Source organism: Vanellus vanellus (genome assembly GCF_965231255.1).
Source record: "Vanellus vanellus genome assembly, chromosome: 3".
Lineage (NCBI taxonomy): Eukaryota > Metazoa > Chordata > Aves > Charadriiformes > Charadriidae > Vanellus > Vanellus vanellus.
Window position 1 is genome coordinate 15,691,594 of NC_138907.1, and position 16,827 is coordinate 15,708,420.

General features: G+C 42.6%; 1 protein-coding gene across 2 annotated transcripts; it reads left to right on the forward strand.

Annotated features, from left to right (window-relative positions):
• Positions 1–5,678: 5,678 nt before the first annotated feature.
• Positions 5,679–16,599, forward strand: POLR3F (RNA polymerase III subunit F; the record flags this gene model as incomplete). 2 transcript variants are annotated; one of them, XM_082480657.1, is made up of 9 exons in its annotated part: positions 5,679–5,734; positions 6,525–6,642; positions 8,696–8,763; positions 9,759–9,826; positions 10,652–10,764; positions 12,744–12,887; positions 13,636–13,743; positions 14,493–14,684; positions 15,932–16,599. In XM_082480657.1, 9 exons carry the CDS (start codon positions 5,679–5,681, stop codon positions 16,007–16,009), a joined length of 945 nt encoding a protein of 314 aa, XP_082336783.1. In that variant the 3' UTR covers positions 16,010–16,599. The 2 variants fall into 2 exon arrangements, with proteins under 2 accessions (XP_082336783.1, XP_082336784.1); XM_082480658.1 differs by lacking the exon at positions 12,744–12,887.
• Between the last annotated feature and the right edge of the window lie 228 nt (positions 16,600–16,827).

Consider the following 16,827-nt stretch of genomic DNA (forward strand, 5'->3'; position numbering starts at 1 on the left):
ACAAGCAAACATCAGTAAAGAAATCTATAAAGGATTTGCAGTCCCATCAAATTAACAGCATTTTCTGGCACACAGGGAAATATAGGCTGAGCCTTGTTATGTTGCTGAGAAATTACTAACATTTTAGTATGTTTTTAAGAGGTAATGTGAAATGTATGGAAGGTAATTTTTGTTCTCTATTTGCACTGTTGAGCAATTGAAATTGGAATTCCCAGAGGATGTTCAGTCGTCTGAGATGGTTTTAAAATTACCCATATTTTACCGGTGATATAAAAGGAAAACTTTACACTATTTTCAGCTAAGACAGAAGTCTATTTCAGTTTTATGAAGTAATACCATACCTTGAAAATCTTGGGATGCTTCACTCCAGGCAGGCTTGATTTCCATATTCACTCCATTCTTCTTTGGTTTTGTAGTAAACATTCCACCTTCCCTCTCCTGAAAAGTGATTCCATTTGAATTCCAAATTAAATTTTTGGTTTTCACAGAATCACAGAATTTTCAGAGTTGGAAGGGACCTCTAGAGATCATCTAGTCCAACTCCCCTGCTAAAGCAGGATTGCCTAGAGCACATTACTCAGGACTGCATCCAGGCGGGTCTTGAAAATCTCCACAGAAGGGGACTCCACAACCTCCCTGGGCAGCCTGTGCCAGTGCTCTGTCACCCTCACCGTAAAGAAGTTTTTCCGTGTATTTGAACGGAACTTCCTGTGTTCTAACTTGTGCCCATTGCCCCTCGTCCTGTCACTTGGAACCATTGAAAAGAGCCTGGCTCCATCCTCCTTCAACCCACCCTTTAGATACTTGTACGCCAAGATACACCTTCAACCCACCCTTTAGATACTTGTACGTTTTGCTGTAATCCTCTCTTGCCAGTTACTTGTTTTGGTTTTAAAAGTACATGGTTAAGGTATTTATTTTCAATGCAAAGTTTAAATTAGAAATGTATTTTTAAAATATTTGACCTGAATTGTTGATAAAAGACCAGTGAAAAGAAGAAAAAAAATAATGTGTCCCCTTGAAGTTTTAATACTACAAAAAGAACCAAGGCAGCAAAAATGGGCAAACAGAGAAAATAAAATATATTAAAAGTACAGGCAGTCAAGGTTTAATCTCTAAGTAATATCATACATACAACATTTTATATTCACACAAGGGGTTACGACTGCTAAAACTTACCTGCGTGGTGATATCTTTTAGGAAATTCTTGTCATCATCTTCAACAGAGAAGAGGATGTTTGGTTGCTTGTACTCTACCAGAAACACCTTTGTTACAACTGTACTCTCCCTGCAGTCCCTGAAAATCAACGTTCACAAAGCTATATACGTGCCACAAACCCATGCGCAGCAACAAGTAAATCACTGACTAACATGGCTCATTTGCTAGAACTTCTCTTCCAAGCTTGCAAGTCATTATTTCAGTTGATAAGTATAATCCTGGGCAATACTCTCCATTTTGGTTTGTTGTTTGTTTTGTTTTGTTTTTAATTTTAAGAAGTGCACAATAAGAAGTTACCAATAAAATATATGGATACATATCTTTTAAATGTAAACATTTTTTACAACATCTTTTAAATGTAAAAACATTTAAACATGTTTTAAATGTAAACATCTTTTAAATGTAAAACTCTTGATACTCCTGTGTCTGCTTTCTAGGGTAACTAGTGTTTGCCAGCATTGCAGAAAATAGAAGAGCAAGACTTTTATTCCGTTCGTAATACCATATTCATTTTCCTAGTCAAGCAGCAGGTAGCACGCTATTTATTTGATAAAACTACTGTAATTCTATACTATTTATCAAATGACAGCAGTAACACTGAAATTGCTGTAAATGTCCAAACCGTTCATTTAGGATTTATTGTCATTCTAGAGCATCTGTTTAGCACACCTGAAAACGTCTTAAAAAAACCATACTGGAAACAGCGTTAATCTAGGTAGTGTTATCAGAAAATACATATAGGCCTAGATTTTACATGTCCCTGCACAGGGAATATAATATTTTTATGTTTCAGTGCAGGCACAAGCAAAAGCTACCCGCAGGTGCCAATAGCAGGGAACAGCAAGCACAAATCCCCAATTGGAGTGGAAGTTTCTGCTCCCTTGGAAATAAAAGATAATGCAACAGGCTACAGACAGAGAATTAATGTGTCCTCTCTGTCTCTAAGCATGAAGTTAGTTTGGAGAAAGTCAGTGGCTGTGCAGCAAAATCCATTTCTCTTTCTAGGTATTGTATTTTTACTTTACCCTTGCATGTATTAAATTGTACTTCAGCTGTGAGGTTTAGCATTCTGTGTTCCTTTGGGAGAAACTAAGCAAATTCCTGGGAAGACCAACTTCTGTAAATCTGGATGACCCCAGAAAACACCGCACTAGTTCCTTTGGCATTTCTGATGATCACGCTCAAAAGGATGAGCTCTAAGTATAGTAGATTTTCTTAGTTTCTCACCCACAGCCTCTACAGATCGTCCATAGCCCAGGAGATAAACATCCGAGAGATAATCCAACTGCACAGACACTTAATGCATAAAAAGTGTTATGAGAAAGCAAAGTCAATGCAACCCATGAAGATCACTTTGATTGCAGACTGGCTGGGGAAAGGGGTGTCTCTTATTTGCAAGGTATGGAGTGCTTTAAACGATGCCTGTCCCTTGTCAAACTACGACTAAAATAAAACAGGATACTTACTTTGTGACTGCCAGTGCCTTGACCATTATTTTTCCAACTGGTAATATGATAGGACCCTTATACTTAAAAGTGTTATGCTCTCCATAGCCAGGTTTCCTAATGAGTTCTGGTTTACTTCCATCTAAGGTGTAATAAATTGAGACCTCAGGTGTATCTGAAAGACACAGAGAAAGTACTTAACCAAACTGTATTCAACCTGTGAAAAACAAGCTCCACGCTTCAAGGTACTCATTACTGTGCTTTATTATTCTCACATAAACAAAATAAAGCAGTTCCATAAATGACTGAATATTTGGGACCAAAACTGTTTCTCCCATGAAAAATAAGTTACTCAGCGAATGCAATTTCATCACAAGCAATATTTCTCTTCATAAAGTTGCTGTGCAATGGTTTTGTATTACAACATTGCAACACCTTGTCCGTTCTAATGACAGAAAAGATATTTTCTCCCATGGTGAAAGGTGTCATTTCAAAAATTTTAAGGAAAGTCTCTGGGGTAAGCCTGGCACATAATACTTTCAAGCACTGGTTTTGCAGTGAAAGCAAATGGTAACATCTTAAGAGCTTGATCTTGGAAGCAATTAAGACTGCTAGCATATATGAAATAACTCATGTCAATAATATTGCTTGAATGCACACCATTAAGTGCAGTTATATTTGGTGTATCAAAACATGTTGGTTAATTTTGTAAGTTCCTTAAGGAAGTGGGCACTCATAAAAATCATAATTAAATGCAAACAAAAGTAGAGAGGCTAAAAGTTTCAAATGAACACTTAAGAAAAGGTTTGACATAGAGTCAAAGCTCTTATTCATACCTGATTTTATTTCTACAAGAGTATTTGTGTCTATTTCATGTTTAGCCTTCCCTGGAAGAGGGATTCGCAGTGGTATGACCTGAGGAACTGAGATAGAGCCAGATGTCATTTTTCTCAGCAGTGATCTTTAAAAAAGAAAAACAAAAAGGCAGACAATAATTTTTCTAAGCAGAAGAATGCTGAGAAATACAGTCTTTTACTGTGATTCCTTGTCTTCTTTTATTTATCTTAAAAGAGAGAACACCAGATTCTTTAAACTGTTAGTTCTAATTAATGTTTGCGAGATTTTCACATGGAAAAGGAGTAAGATCCTAACGACCATCACACTTCTAACTTATTGTCCTGTTTCAGAACTGTGAACAAAGCTTGAGATGAGCATTGTTGCTTTTATTTTACTTTAGTCTTCCTTGCTCAAGCCTGATTGCCACATATTCAAGTGAAACAGCTTTAGCATCAGTGGTACACGGTAAGAGTGAGTGACAGCAAAGTATCTTGACCCTAATCATGGCAGACGTGGTGTCTTTTTCTCTGCAGGAAGAACCAGCTTCTTTTTGATCATGGCCATCTGAACATACACAAGATGACCTGAAAAGGACTAAAGCAAGACAGCTGTTCCTAAAGCTTGTCTCAGCTATCGCATGCATTAAGAATATACCTATAAACCACGTGCCAAACATGATATATCATAATTTACATAGTCATTATCATGTCACACAATTCAAGAGTGAAAAATTGCATTTGGATACGATAACATTTTACAATACAAAAGTATGTACTCCAGATCTTGGGAATTGATACTCAGGGCCAGGAAACATGTCTACACTAGAAGGACTTGGTTTTGTAACCAACCCTTCAGTCCCTCCAGAAACATCTCTTATGCTACTCGTCAACGCAGATGGTAATGATTCAGCATGGGAGGTGTTCGTTAGTCCATGCTGTCACTGGGGCTATGATAAACTATGCCACAGTGCTGCCTGCATCTTCCCATCTCCTTGGCAGGCATGCCCGAAACAGCGGTTAAGGAGCGCAGGCCATTCTCGGGCAAACTCTCTTGGGCTGCATGCAGCAGCACAGGAGATGCAAGGATGGGTGGATCAGCTCTTTACCTTATGCGAGGCCGCAAAGAGTGTTTTTCCTCAAGGACCCGCCTCCTCTTGGCACACCTGGACCAAAAGCACGGTGCCCTGTTTCAGCTTTCTGGGAGCCCATCAGCAGTGGGACACAACTGGTCCTGCTGGCCTCCCCCAAGGTGCCTGGCCCCTGCCCCAGCCACCCCACCCCACAGCCCTGCCCGCCCCACTCGATCCCTGCTGTAGAGCCCTGCTCATCCCACTCGATCCCTGCCCACAGCCCTGCCCATCCTATTTGATTCCTGCCCACCCGACTCGACCCCGCTCCACCCCACAACCCTGCCCACCCCACTCAATCCCTGCTACCGAACCCCTGCCCACCCCACTCGATCCCAGCTGCAGCCTTGCCCGCTCCTCTCGATCCCACCCCACCCCACAGCCCTGCCCACCCCACTCGATCCCTGCTGTAGAGCCCTGCCCGTCCCACTCGATCCCTGCCTGCCCCGCTCGATCCCACCCCACCCCACAGCCCTGCCCGCCCCACTCGATCCCTGCCCGCCCCGCTCGATCCCACCCCACAGACCTGCCCACCCCACTCGATCCCTGCTGTAGAGCCCTGCCCGCCCCACTCGATCCCTGCCCGCCCCGCTCGATCCCACCCCACAGCCCTGCCCACCCCACTCGATCCATGCCCTCCGCGCTCGGTCCCTGCCCATCCTGCTCGATCCCGCCCCACAGCCCTGCCCGCCCCACTCGATCCCACCCCACAGCCCTGCCCATCCTATTTGATTCCTGCCCGCCCCAATCCATCCCACCCCACCCCACTCGATCCATGCCTTCCCCACTCGGTCCCTGCCCACCCCGCTCGATCCAGCCGACCCCGCTCGATCCCCGCCCCCCCCGCCCTCCCGTTACCACAGACGCCGCGCGCCCGGCCGCGCCTCCGCCCTCCCTCCCCTCGCCCCGCCAGCGCGGCCCCGCATTGGTCCGCGTACCGCTGCTTAGCAACCGACCTCGCCGCCCTCCCCGCCATGCGCTCCTGACGTCATCTCTCCGCGCCGCCGGCGCCGGGTTGGTGGTGCGGCCGGCGGCCTGGGCCTGCTGCGCCATGGCGGAGGTGAAGGTGAAGCCGGAGGTCCCCGACCCTATGGAGATAGAGAACAGGTCCGCACCTGTGGCGGGTGGGGCCGGGGGCGCCCCGGTGGGAGGCGGGGCGGCAGTGTGTGTGTGTTGGGGAGGCGGGGGGGAGAGGCTGCCGGGCGGTGAGGGCCCTGGCGGCGGCGGGGAAGAGGGCCGCGAAGGGGCAGGGTGCGCTGGGGCTGGCAGGGAGGCGAGGGAAGTGTCCTGGGGTGGGGTGGGGTGGGGTGGGGTGGGGTGAGGTGGGGAGGCGGCGAGGCGGCAGGGCACAGGGCGTTTTGGTCGGGGCCCGGGCGTTGGTCAGGAAAAGGGTCCCGAAAGAGGGATTTGCTGTTGTTGGGGGCACTATATGTTTTGGGGAGGGGAGGATGGGAGGTGCTCAGGTAGCAGTGAGGGATAGGGTCAGGTTCCCTTCGGCTGCCCTGGTGCCTTGCTGTTCTTGGAAAGGGGAATTGTGGCTTTTCTGCAGTAAGTCATTAAGTATTTTTTTTTCTTTTTCTTTTTTTTTTTTTAAAGGTATTTCATCAGTATTTGTATTCTCTGACTAGCTAGCAATTCCTTCCCGTCAGAACCTTTTGTATAATGAAACTGCACAGGGAGCTCTAAATCCATGTTGTTAATAATGAGGACAACATAAAAGTAAAACAGAGCACCATGTGACTAAGTTCCCTCAATAGATATGACCAAGAAGCAGTTCATGGGTACTTTTCCCCCGAGTTGTTCTTTTCTCTCTCTTCCGTTCTGACTCTAATACTGTTTGGATTTGGTTTTAGATGCAATAGAACATGCTTTTAAACTTGCTTTTCTTCTCCCTCAGGATTATTGAGCTGTGTCATCAGTTCCCTCATGGTATCACAGACCAGGTGATTCAAAATGATATGCCTCACATGGAAGCCCAGCAGCGAGCCATGGCTATCAACAGGCTGCTCTCAATGGTAGGGTGATCTCGCCTTCCTTGCGTTAGTTCAGCTGACCTAGATGGCTCTTCATACAGGCAGGCTGCATGGTAGCAACCTCTGGGGCTTGGCTAGCAAATTAATCCCAGCACTTGCCATAACATACGGTTACCATGACTTACTTATGGTTGCCATAACATACCTCAAAACTTACTCTTTCCATTTTGTAATATGAAGTTATCATGAATGTGTATATCCATGTGGATTTCTAGATGAGGAAGCTACGGCTGAAGAAGTACGACATTTATTTTTGATGTGTGTAAAGTTGTTTGGTTTTATTTTCCCTGTGTGTTACTTTGCAAAGCAGAATGTGATACAATGGTCTGATGTAACAGTTGGGTGCAAGTGCAGTCGCAGTGGTTCAGCGAGTGATAGGACAGCCACAGTTGACAACCACAAGACCAGCTCACTAATGGTGAGGAACGAATTAGCTAGAGATAAAAGATGACTGTTAGCACATGCTCTTACACATGAAGATCTTTTCCAAGCCCTTCACAAAATCCTGAAATTGTGGATTTCTCTGATATATGCAAGTGAAACATCTCAAGGGATTTTTTTGCATCTTTTATAAATTCCCTGCATCTCATGGGGTGTTTCCCTTTACTGTATCAGGAGCCAGCCTAAGATAGGAGCAGGGATCACTGTCAACTACTGCCACATGTTCAGGAACAGATAGTAGCTGTTTAGTCTTGTTGGTTCAGTGTGGCATAAACTTGAGTATCAGCTAAACGTTCAAGGCCTTTAAAGATCAAGATTTCTTTTGGTTCCTTAGCTGCTGCTTCATGGGCGTGTGAAGTCAGGAAATAAAGCAGACTGAGTGGGGCAGTCGAGAGAGCACTGTTGACAAGGGGGCCACTTGCTGTCTCAGAAAGCGAGGTGTTGGAAAGTGCAAACTGAGCAAGATGTGGTTTGTTTGGTTTTTGTTTTTTCAATCAAAACTTCTTAGCTCGGACCATACTAGATGGCACTGGAAGTAATCTAATCTTTTTGTTCTTACTGTTATAAATATGTGGTTTGTCAGCCCATTGGATGTGAGCTTGTGTGTTCAGTAACTTTTGAATAGGTTGGCCATATTTCACAATGAGGCTTCAAAGATTGTCAAGTGTCTAGAATTTGCTTAAAATAGATGTCTTGGGGTGTGCGGGGAGATCTAGTAAGTACCTCAAGCACAGGGAAAAACTGCAGTGGGAGCTCAGCCTTAATAAGCATCAGGTACTTCACTGGAGGTAAGCTCCAAGTATTTCCTCTGTAGAAAAGCATTGAAAGGGCATCATCCTGAGGTGTGAGCTTCAATTGACCACATAATGCAAATCTGTAAGAAACAAGGCTGTAACTATGGGGAAAGGATTAGCTGGCAATGACAGAGTGAATGTTAGTTAATTCTACTATACACAGTTATGCTCTTGAACTTGTCTAATTGCTTGCCCCTTCAAAATAGGAAATAAGAATTTGCCTGGCCTAGGCACAAGTGTCAAGGGCAGGACAAATGTTTTGTGTGTGAGAGATGCCAGTAATTTGCCTCAGAGGGGCACCATCAATCCTGGCTGGCAGTTTTCCAGTGATCTCTACTTAGTGAAAAATAGCACTTTGCTACTGGACTCAGAATTATTCAAAACTTGTGCAGTAGAGCTCCAAGGTGATTTCTGGATAGCCAGAGTGTTTTGGTGGAAAGCAAGAGCAAGGTATACAAGAACTTGCTATCCCTAGTCCAATGGTGAAAGTTAGGAGAAATAATAGGAAGTGCATAGTTGTTGTGGGAAGGGTTGGGAACTGTATTTGTTATTTCTGATAGCTGATGATAAATGATTACTTGTAGGGGAAAAATATATCCTCAAGGGTATTATTTTACTTGTAGGGAAAAAAACATCCTCAAGGGTATTATTGTTCCCAGCGGTTAGAAATGTTATTTTCTCTTTCCTTTATTCACTTGATGTGAAATAAGGTTTTTAATTTAGAATATTAGAAGATTCTTGCCACGTTCTGAAACAAGCTATTTGAAGGAAAGTAAATGCATTGTGCCCATCTGTCCTAGGGGCAACTGGACCTTCTCAGGAGCAACGCAGGCCTCCTATATAGAATCAAAGAGTCTCAAAATGCAAGGTAAGCCTTGTGTTTGCTGGATAAATATATTTGGAATGCAATTCTGCAACTCACATTTAGCACTGCTGAGAAGACATTCAGTGATGTAATATGGATTCTGTAACGTGGATGTTACAGAACATAACTGCTTGTTGTGGGACAGTACACTTAAAAATCCCCTGAGCTGATCCTGAAAAGTGCGTTACGTATAGTGGTTTCTACTGAACAGAGGGTGCCATAGGACTATAGCTCTAACTTGCTAGCAGAGTTCCTGGTCCAGGTGACAGCAGAGTGACCTGTGCAAACGTGTTCATGCTCAGATGAATTCCATCTGACGCCTGACCAGTGAGGGTCTTCCTCACTGCTCATGTTACAGGATCAGCTCATATTTACAGCTGTTCCAGGAGGCCACTTGAACTCATGCTCTTTGATTTATTAAAATGAACCTTCAAACCATGTCTTGTGATGCCTATGTAAATCTGAGTAAAAGATGCCTAGACATACTTCTGGAAAGAAATATCCTGCAAAATTATCCTCAGTGCAGGCATGTCATCCTCTCTTTCAAATGCTTTAGAAAAAGATTGCTGAGTTCACACTTTCTCAGACCAGTGAAAAGGCATGTTTTAGAGTTGGGAGCATGCTACTATCCCTTTTAAGATATTCTGTCTAGAGACAGATTATCCTAAATCATGCTCTATGTTGTGTTTTACCTTCCACAGTTGTGTTAATATGTGACTCCAAATTCCCCATTGTTATGACAAGTGGAGTGACTCTTGTTTAGTCAGTTTTCTTTCATACTGTGCTCTTTTCTCTTTACTGTGGCTTCTCACTGGCAAGCTTGGCTTGATTGAGAGGTTTAGTGTCACGTATTATATTTGCCAATGGCTGGCTTGTTGTGTAGGTTTTTTTTTTTGTGCATTGTTTTTTTCATAGTACTTGTTTTCAGTTTAAAACAAAACCTACTTCTTTCAGATTTTGGACCTTTCAAAAATCCTGATGTCTGTCTTATTTTACAGTAAAATGAAAGGCTCTGACAATCAAGAGAAACTGGTTTACCAAATTATAGAAGATGCAGGCAACAAAGGTAGTTTAAATTATAATTGTGAATGGTACTAACTCTGTTTACTTAAGGAACTGTTCCTATCCAAACTTTTAAATGCTTCTCCAGACAATATAAATATAAAATCTGGAGTCCCCATGCCAGGTCTGTAGCTAATGTTCCACGTGCCCGCTTTTTAAAAACAAAAGAGAAGATGACATGTTTCTCTATTAAAATAACAACCTGTCCTGGTTGACTTTTTTTGGGGACTCTTTCAGAATATTTGGGGATATGAATTATGAGTTATCTATGGGACTGTCAAGCTGAGGAATCCACAGAACACTCACTACTGAAAAGAAAACATGGTATCTCTATCAGATTTAACAGGAGTACTGCCAGCAGCAACCACTGCTAGTAATTAGGCTTTTTCAGCAGTCACTGCACGCTGTGGTTGAGAGATGGCAGGTAGAACTGGCTGTCATGTTTTTGTTGAAGCAAACACTAGTTACCTAAAAATGCAAAAACATTTCTGTGATGTATTCATGTTGTCAGTGAAATGGGGTCCACTTGTAAGAGCTCTCAGAGCAGCGGTAAAGGGCAGAAGGACAGTGTGGCAGTTGTGGTGTGCGTTTCTTTTTTTTGTCAGTTGGTTTTTTTTTTTTTTTTTTTTTTTTTCATTCCATCCCCTTCTGTTCCTTCCCTCCCTTTTGCTGGGAGTGGTAGGATCGAGGATACATCCTATCAAATGAGTCAAGCAATGTTGTGATGTGATTTTTTTTTTTTTTTTTTTTTTTTTTTTGGTTTGTGAGTATGTATAGAAACAAACGGTTTCTTCTATTCACTTCCATTCATTTTTCTGTTTTTAAACAGGTATATGGAGCAGGGACATTAGATATAAAAGTAATTTGCCTTTAACGGAGATCAACAAGATACTGAAAAACTTGGAAAGCAAGAAACTAATTAAAGCAGTTAAATCTGTGGCAGTGAGTATTTTGTGACTTCTTTTTTTAACCATTTCAAATGTTTGCTGCATGCTGTATATGTCTGAACAGGGGAGCAGAGAAACCTCATTCTGCCTCCAGCTTTCTCACTGACTGTGCACCAGCATTTGACTGTCCTTAGTTTGCAGGTTTGAGGTGCAACAGATATGAGAGGCTATAATGTTTATTAAATAATCAACATTCTACTAACAAGCCGATTTATAATCTGATTAATAAAAGTATCACTATTAATATACAGTTTTATCATTCTTCCTACCACTACTAATTACATACCATTATTATCAATTCTTTATTGCATACAACTGTTGCTGCAGTTTTGTTACCCTCCACAAACCTTTCACGCTTCTTCCTGCTAATCTGCAGTTCTGTCACCCTTTTCTCTGCCCTTCCATAGCCGGTCTTTAGGAGGTAAAGTTAGGGAAGAGTCTGGTGGGTTTCCCTCCAGCATCCCAATGAGTTTGGGTCCACAGGTCAGCTTCTCTGCTGCCCGTAGGCATCCACACTCCTGCTGTCTGCAGATCCTGCCCTCTGTTGTTCCATGACTGATTTTTATATCTTATTGCCCTTTCTTGTTTCTTAACTCTCCTTTCTACCACCCTTTTCTCCTTTCTCCGCTCAGTCTCCACCCAAATAAACAACCTGCCCATAATTACTTTTTCTCCATTGGTTCCAATGTTGCTGTACCACAATTTGGTATTTCTGATACTGAAGCAATCTCAGCCTTTTATATGGGACTAATGATATGGTTACCTAGCTGCAAGCGGCCTTGCAAGGTTGCTCTCCACTGGAATTCCTGAAACTCCCTTCAATTATCTGGGTCATACTGTATTTGTATGGTTTATTTCAAACAATTTCTAAGACATTTGGTTCTGTTTCAGTCTTGGTTCCTCCACTTTGTTCCAGTTACTGAAGAACTTTCTTACCTTATGTGCAAACAGTCCACGTACTAGAGTAGGGCTTATCCTTTTCCATGCTTTTTCTCACACTGTTATAATGCTTATGCAGCACCCTGCTCTCCCTTATGTGCCTAATTAGATACCATTGGTATTAGCATGTGTTTTAGACATTCTCCCAGTTTCCAGCAGAGTGTCTGTCTTGTTGCAGGACTTGGGACACCAGGAAGACCACTTGTTTGTGAACTCTTGGAAGTTTTATTTTGTATGCCTTTTCTATGTGTCAGCCTCATCTGCACCATGGAGGTGATACCTTGCCTTGCATGTGTGCATTTTTTATGGGGGTAAGATGTGAGGGTGACTTATTAAATAAAAATAAAATGGAGATGAAGAAGTTGGACATAGAGAAGCAGGATTTTTTTCATGTTCTTGTGAGAGATGCTGCCTTCATGTAGTCATACAGGGGACATAATGCTGCTAAAATTCCTTCAGTGGTTGCTGAGTAGTCCTTTGGATGATGATTGTACTTTAACTGATTACTAATGTCAGAACTGAAGCAGCATTCCCATTCACCCCATCTAGGTGTGGCAGTAAGGAGTGGGCTTGCTAGGGCTAACTTTAGCTGCAGGGTTTAATCACGTAAGGGTCCTCCCATCATCAGTGCACAGGTCGAATCCTGCAGAAACAGTTGAAAGCTTCTCTGTTAAGTTTGTCTTTGCTGCCTTCTAAAAAGGCTTTCCTGCTCTCCTTTGACTGTGGAGGGGGATTAGAGTCAATCAGCTAAAATTAAACTCTGAGATCTTCTTCAGTGAGGTTTGTATTGTGTGCACACTGTTACTAGGCTTCTCTCTTCTAACACTATGTTATAAAGTGATTAGGAATCTAAATGTATTGATCTTCTCTTTATCACCATGTTATCTGAGAGTCAAACATGTTAAGGATAGCTGGATTGCTGTGCCCCAGGTTTTTGGAGTACTGAACTATCTCTTTTGCAGATATCTTCTTAAATCTTCCTTTCTTATGGAAGACTTTCAGCTGTTAAGAGCTGTGCACTATTTTTTCTAACAGGCGTCCAAGAAGAAGGTGTATATGCTGTATAACCTGCAGCCTGACCGGTCAGTGACTGGTGGGGCTTGGTACAGTGACCAAGACTTTGAGTCTGAATTTGTGGAGGTGTTAAATCAACAGTGTTTTAAATTTCTACAGAGTAAGGTGAGTGCTACTAGTGAAGTCACCAGTTTTGTGCAAGTAATTCTTTTCTTTATAAAACCAGTGACAGGCAAAGCTTAAATTTTCCTGTAGTGTTGGCCATTGTTCTAACTGGATCGGCCAATCTGTACTCGATTGTGTTTTGTCACAGCAAGTGTGATGGTGTTGCACTTTAATAATGCATATTTTCACACCCTGTACAGGGAGTGAAGCCTTCAGTCTCCAAGGTCCAATGACAAGGTAGGCAGCAAAGAACACAGGACCAAAAAACCTAGCAAAAGTCACTGCTTTCCGTGGAGAGTTCCTAATTTCTGAAAGGCACTAGTCAGTCAGCTCTGCCTGGAAGACAGTTTTCTCTAGTATAACTGCAGGAGGAACCTGCTTTTTATTAAATAAGTCCTAGGTGGATTGCAACATTTCTCTATTCCATTGAAATATATTTTAACTGGCAGCTGGGTACAGCAGAAACTTCTTTTGTGTCAAAAAATGCGAGATGCTGATATTCTTTCATATTAATCTAAATAATTGTGTAGATTTTGTGTCATATTTAGTGTAAAATTATGTTTGGTTGTGCACTGCATTGTCTCACGTACATCGGTCTTAAGGACGTAGCTTTAAATGCTAAATAAAAAACATGTCCCAGAAATGGTTTGGAAATCAACTTTTATACTTCAGTCTCCCTGAAACTGAACCGTGAAGGAGGCTCTTGGCGGTGAGTACTGATTATAACTCATCTTCACTTTTTTCTCAGGCAGAAGCAGCTCGAGAGAGCAAACAGAACCCCATGATACAGAGGAACAGCTCATTTGCCTCATCCCATGAGGTGTGGAAATACATCTGTGAACTGGGCATCAGTAAGGTCAGAACAGATTCATCTTATTACTGTCAAAATTCTCAGTGCATGACTAGCTGCAGGAGTTGGGTCCTGCAGATTTGGTGAGGGTCCAATAAGTGCTTCAGTACCCTACCCAGTTACTGCATTGGAAGTGGGCTTTGCTGCTTTATTGCTTTTTGAGGAGGATCATTGGTGCTGCTTGGGATTCCAGGGTAGTTTGTACATGTGGGTTTTCAAAGATGTATAAAAGAATTTGCATCCACGTACTTGTTAAAGGAAAACTTACTTCGGTTCCCATCAACAAGCTCAACCAGTTTATATTTTATAATTTCTCTTAAGTTTGCCTATGCACTGCAAGCAGTTTAGGGGAGGGGGAAAGAAAAGGAGGAACACCACCCCCACCCCCAATTATTGGTCACTATCAAGAGGCATATCTTTTAGTAGTCTGCCTGTCTTCTTTCATTATTGTTTTCTTGTAAAACTGGAAATGTATCGTGCTAGGATGATGTAGACACTTGAAGTGCATAGGGAAGTTCTTTTTGGTAAGCCAAGGCTAGTGTAATCCAAAAGTGCTTGGAAGATAGGAGGTATTGGTATTTGCTTTTCTTTTTGTATCTGTGCAACCCTATAAAGTGCCGAGCGAGAGTGCTTCCTTTATCTGGGCTAGGTTAGAATTCTAAGGATTTGTTACTCATGCTGTTTGCTCATTTCCTCCTTGCAGGACTTACTGGCATGCGTCTTTACTAATATTTATTTTACAAATTATTTCTTAGGTGGAGTTGTCAATGGAAGACATTGAAACCATTTTAAATACACTAATATATGATGGAAAAGTGGAGATGACTATTATTGCTGCAAAGGAAGGGACAGTAGGCAGTGTGGATGGACAGATGAAATTGTACAGAGCCGTTAGTCCTCTCATACAACCCACTGGATTAGTCAGGACACCCTGCGGACTCTGTCCTGTAAGTAACTAATTCTGTATGTGAATATGTGGGTGCATGTAATTTTTTTTAATAAAATCCTGCAAATGGCCAGCCAGCACATGGCAAGGTTATGCCCATGAGTCATCCTCGTCTTTCTAAGCCAACTATGGTTATGAGCATTACCCGTGATGCCTTAGCTATGGTGTAAGAGGTGGGTTCTGTAGTTTAGACCAGGATGTTTCCCACTTACATGTTGTCTCTTTATTGTACTGTATGTGAAAGGGTGCTGTCAAGTGTAGCCCGTTCCAAATCATATTATTATATTTTCTAATCCCAAGTTTGCCTATGTATGTTTTTTTTAACGAGCTAACTTATTTCTGTCTAGTTTTTGGTCCCTTGGATTGTAAACTGATATGTGGGTAATACTTGCCAGTGTGTCCATTTGCAACATTTACTACAGTGGGGCCTGTTTTGGTTTGTTGTGCTCACATTACTCTTCTTCAGACCTGGCATTGGACTTCCTAGATTTTGGCCTCTGTTAGACTACTGTTTTTCTACTGGGGGAGGAGCAGAAAACATGCAAGTGTGTTACATATGGAATCATGGAGTTTCAGAGTTGGAAGGGACCTCTAGAGATCATCTAGTCCAACTCCCCTGCTAAAGCAGGATTGCCTAGAGCACATTACTCAGGACTGCATCCAGGCACGTCTTGAAAATCTCCAGAGAAGGGGACTCCACAACCTCCCTGGGCAGCCTGTGCCAGTGCTCTGTCACCCTCACCGTAAAGAACTGTTTCCGTGTATTTGAATGGAACTTCCTATGTTCCAACTTGTGGCCATTGCCCCTTGTCCTGTCACTGGGAACCATTGAGAAGAGCCTGGCTCCATCCTCCTTCAACCCACCCTTTAGATACTTGTAAGCGTTAATAAGGTCTCCCCTCAGCCTTCTCTTCTCCAGGCTAAAGAGTCCCAGCTCTCTCAGCCTTTCCTCATAAGGGAGATGCTCCAATCCCTTAATCATCTTAGTTGCCCTTTGCTGGACTCGCTCCAGCAGTTCCCTGTCCCTCTTGAACTGGGGAGCCCAAAACCGGACACAGTATTCCAGTTGTGGTCTCACCAGTGCAGAGTAGAGGGGGAGAATGACCTCCCTCAACCTACTGGCCACACTCTTCCCTATGCAGCCCAGGATTCCATTGGCCTTTTTGGCAACAAGGGCACATTGCTTGCTCATGGAAGCAAGCATCATCTAATTGGAAGTAATTACTAACACTGGGCTTGCTTTTGCAGGTTTTCGATGACTGCCATGAAGGTGGTGAGATTTCTCCATCAAACTGTATTTATATGACAGAGTGGCTGGAGTTTTAAAGTGAAAGAAAACTGTAAACTGGATTTGTGCTTCACAGACAAAGCAGCTTGCTTTTTTAAAAGTGGACTTCTAAATTTGTGAGCAACTTCAGGACATGGAGTGACTGTTTTTAATGAAACATAAAGCAGCAACGTACCAGTTGTATGAGCAGACCTGCGAGTGGACTGGAAATTGTGTCAGCCCTGAAGGTCAAGGCTGAAGTGGCAATGTGATCTATTCTTGTACCAAAAATTGACTGTGAGACTTGAAAAGTGCCATAGAACAGCTGGGTGGTGATGCATTGCTTCCAAGGATTGCATCAAGTACTCCACAGATGCTTATTCTGAATGAAAGAAAAAAATAAGTAGTCAGCTGATCCAAAGAACTTGCTAATGAGCGTTGCCAAGATCAAGAACTCAAACTTTGCTTTCAAACTAATGCTACTGGTGGGTGCTTAAGTCCTAAAGCTGACACTTTTCTCCCATGATAGCTACCATCTAATTGAAGACTAAGACTCTGATGTGGCAAAGATCCTAAATATGTCAAACAGAACTCACTGATTCTCTATTACCTGCTAATTTATCATTAAAACCCTAATTTTTCTCATATACATCTGTGCTTCATTTCCTTCATTGGTGCTGTTGCCTGGTGATATATCTGTTGTTTTTATTCCTTCATCTGACAGCTACGGGATTATGATCAAATCTGTGTTGATGTGTTCTAGCAGCTGCATTCATGTACATGGATATGTCAGCTAAAATTTTGAGCAGAAGTATTCTGGGAAGATGTGTTTTCTAGAAGAGAAAAAGAGTTCCTCTGGCCTGATGGTACAGAGAAG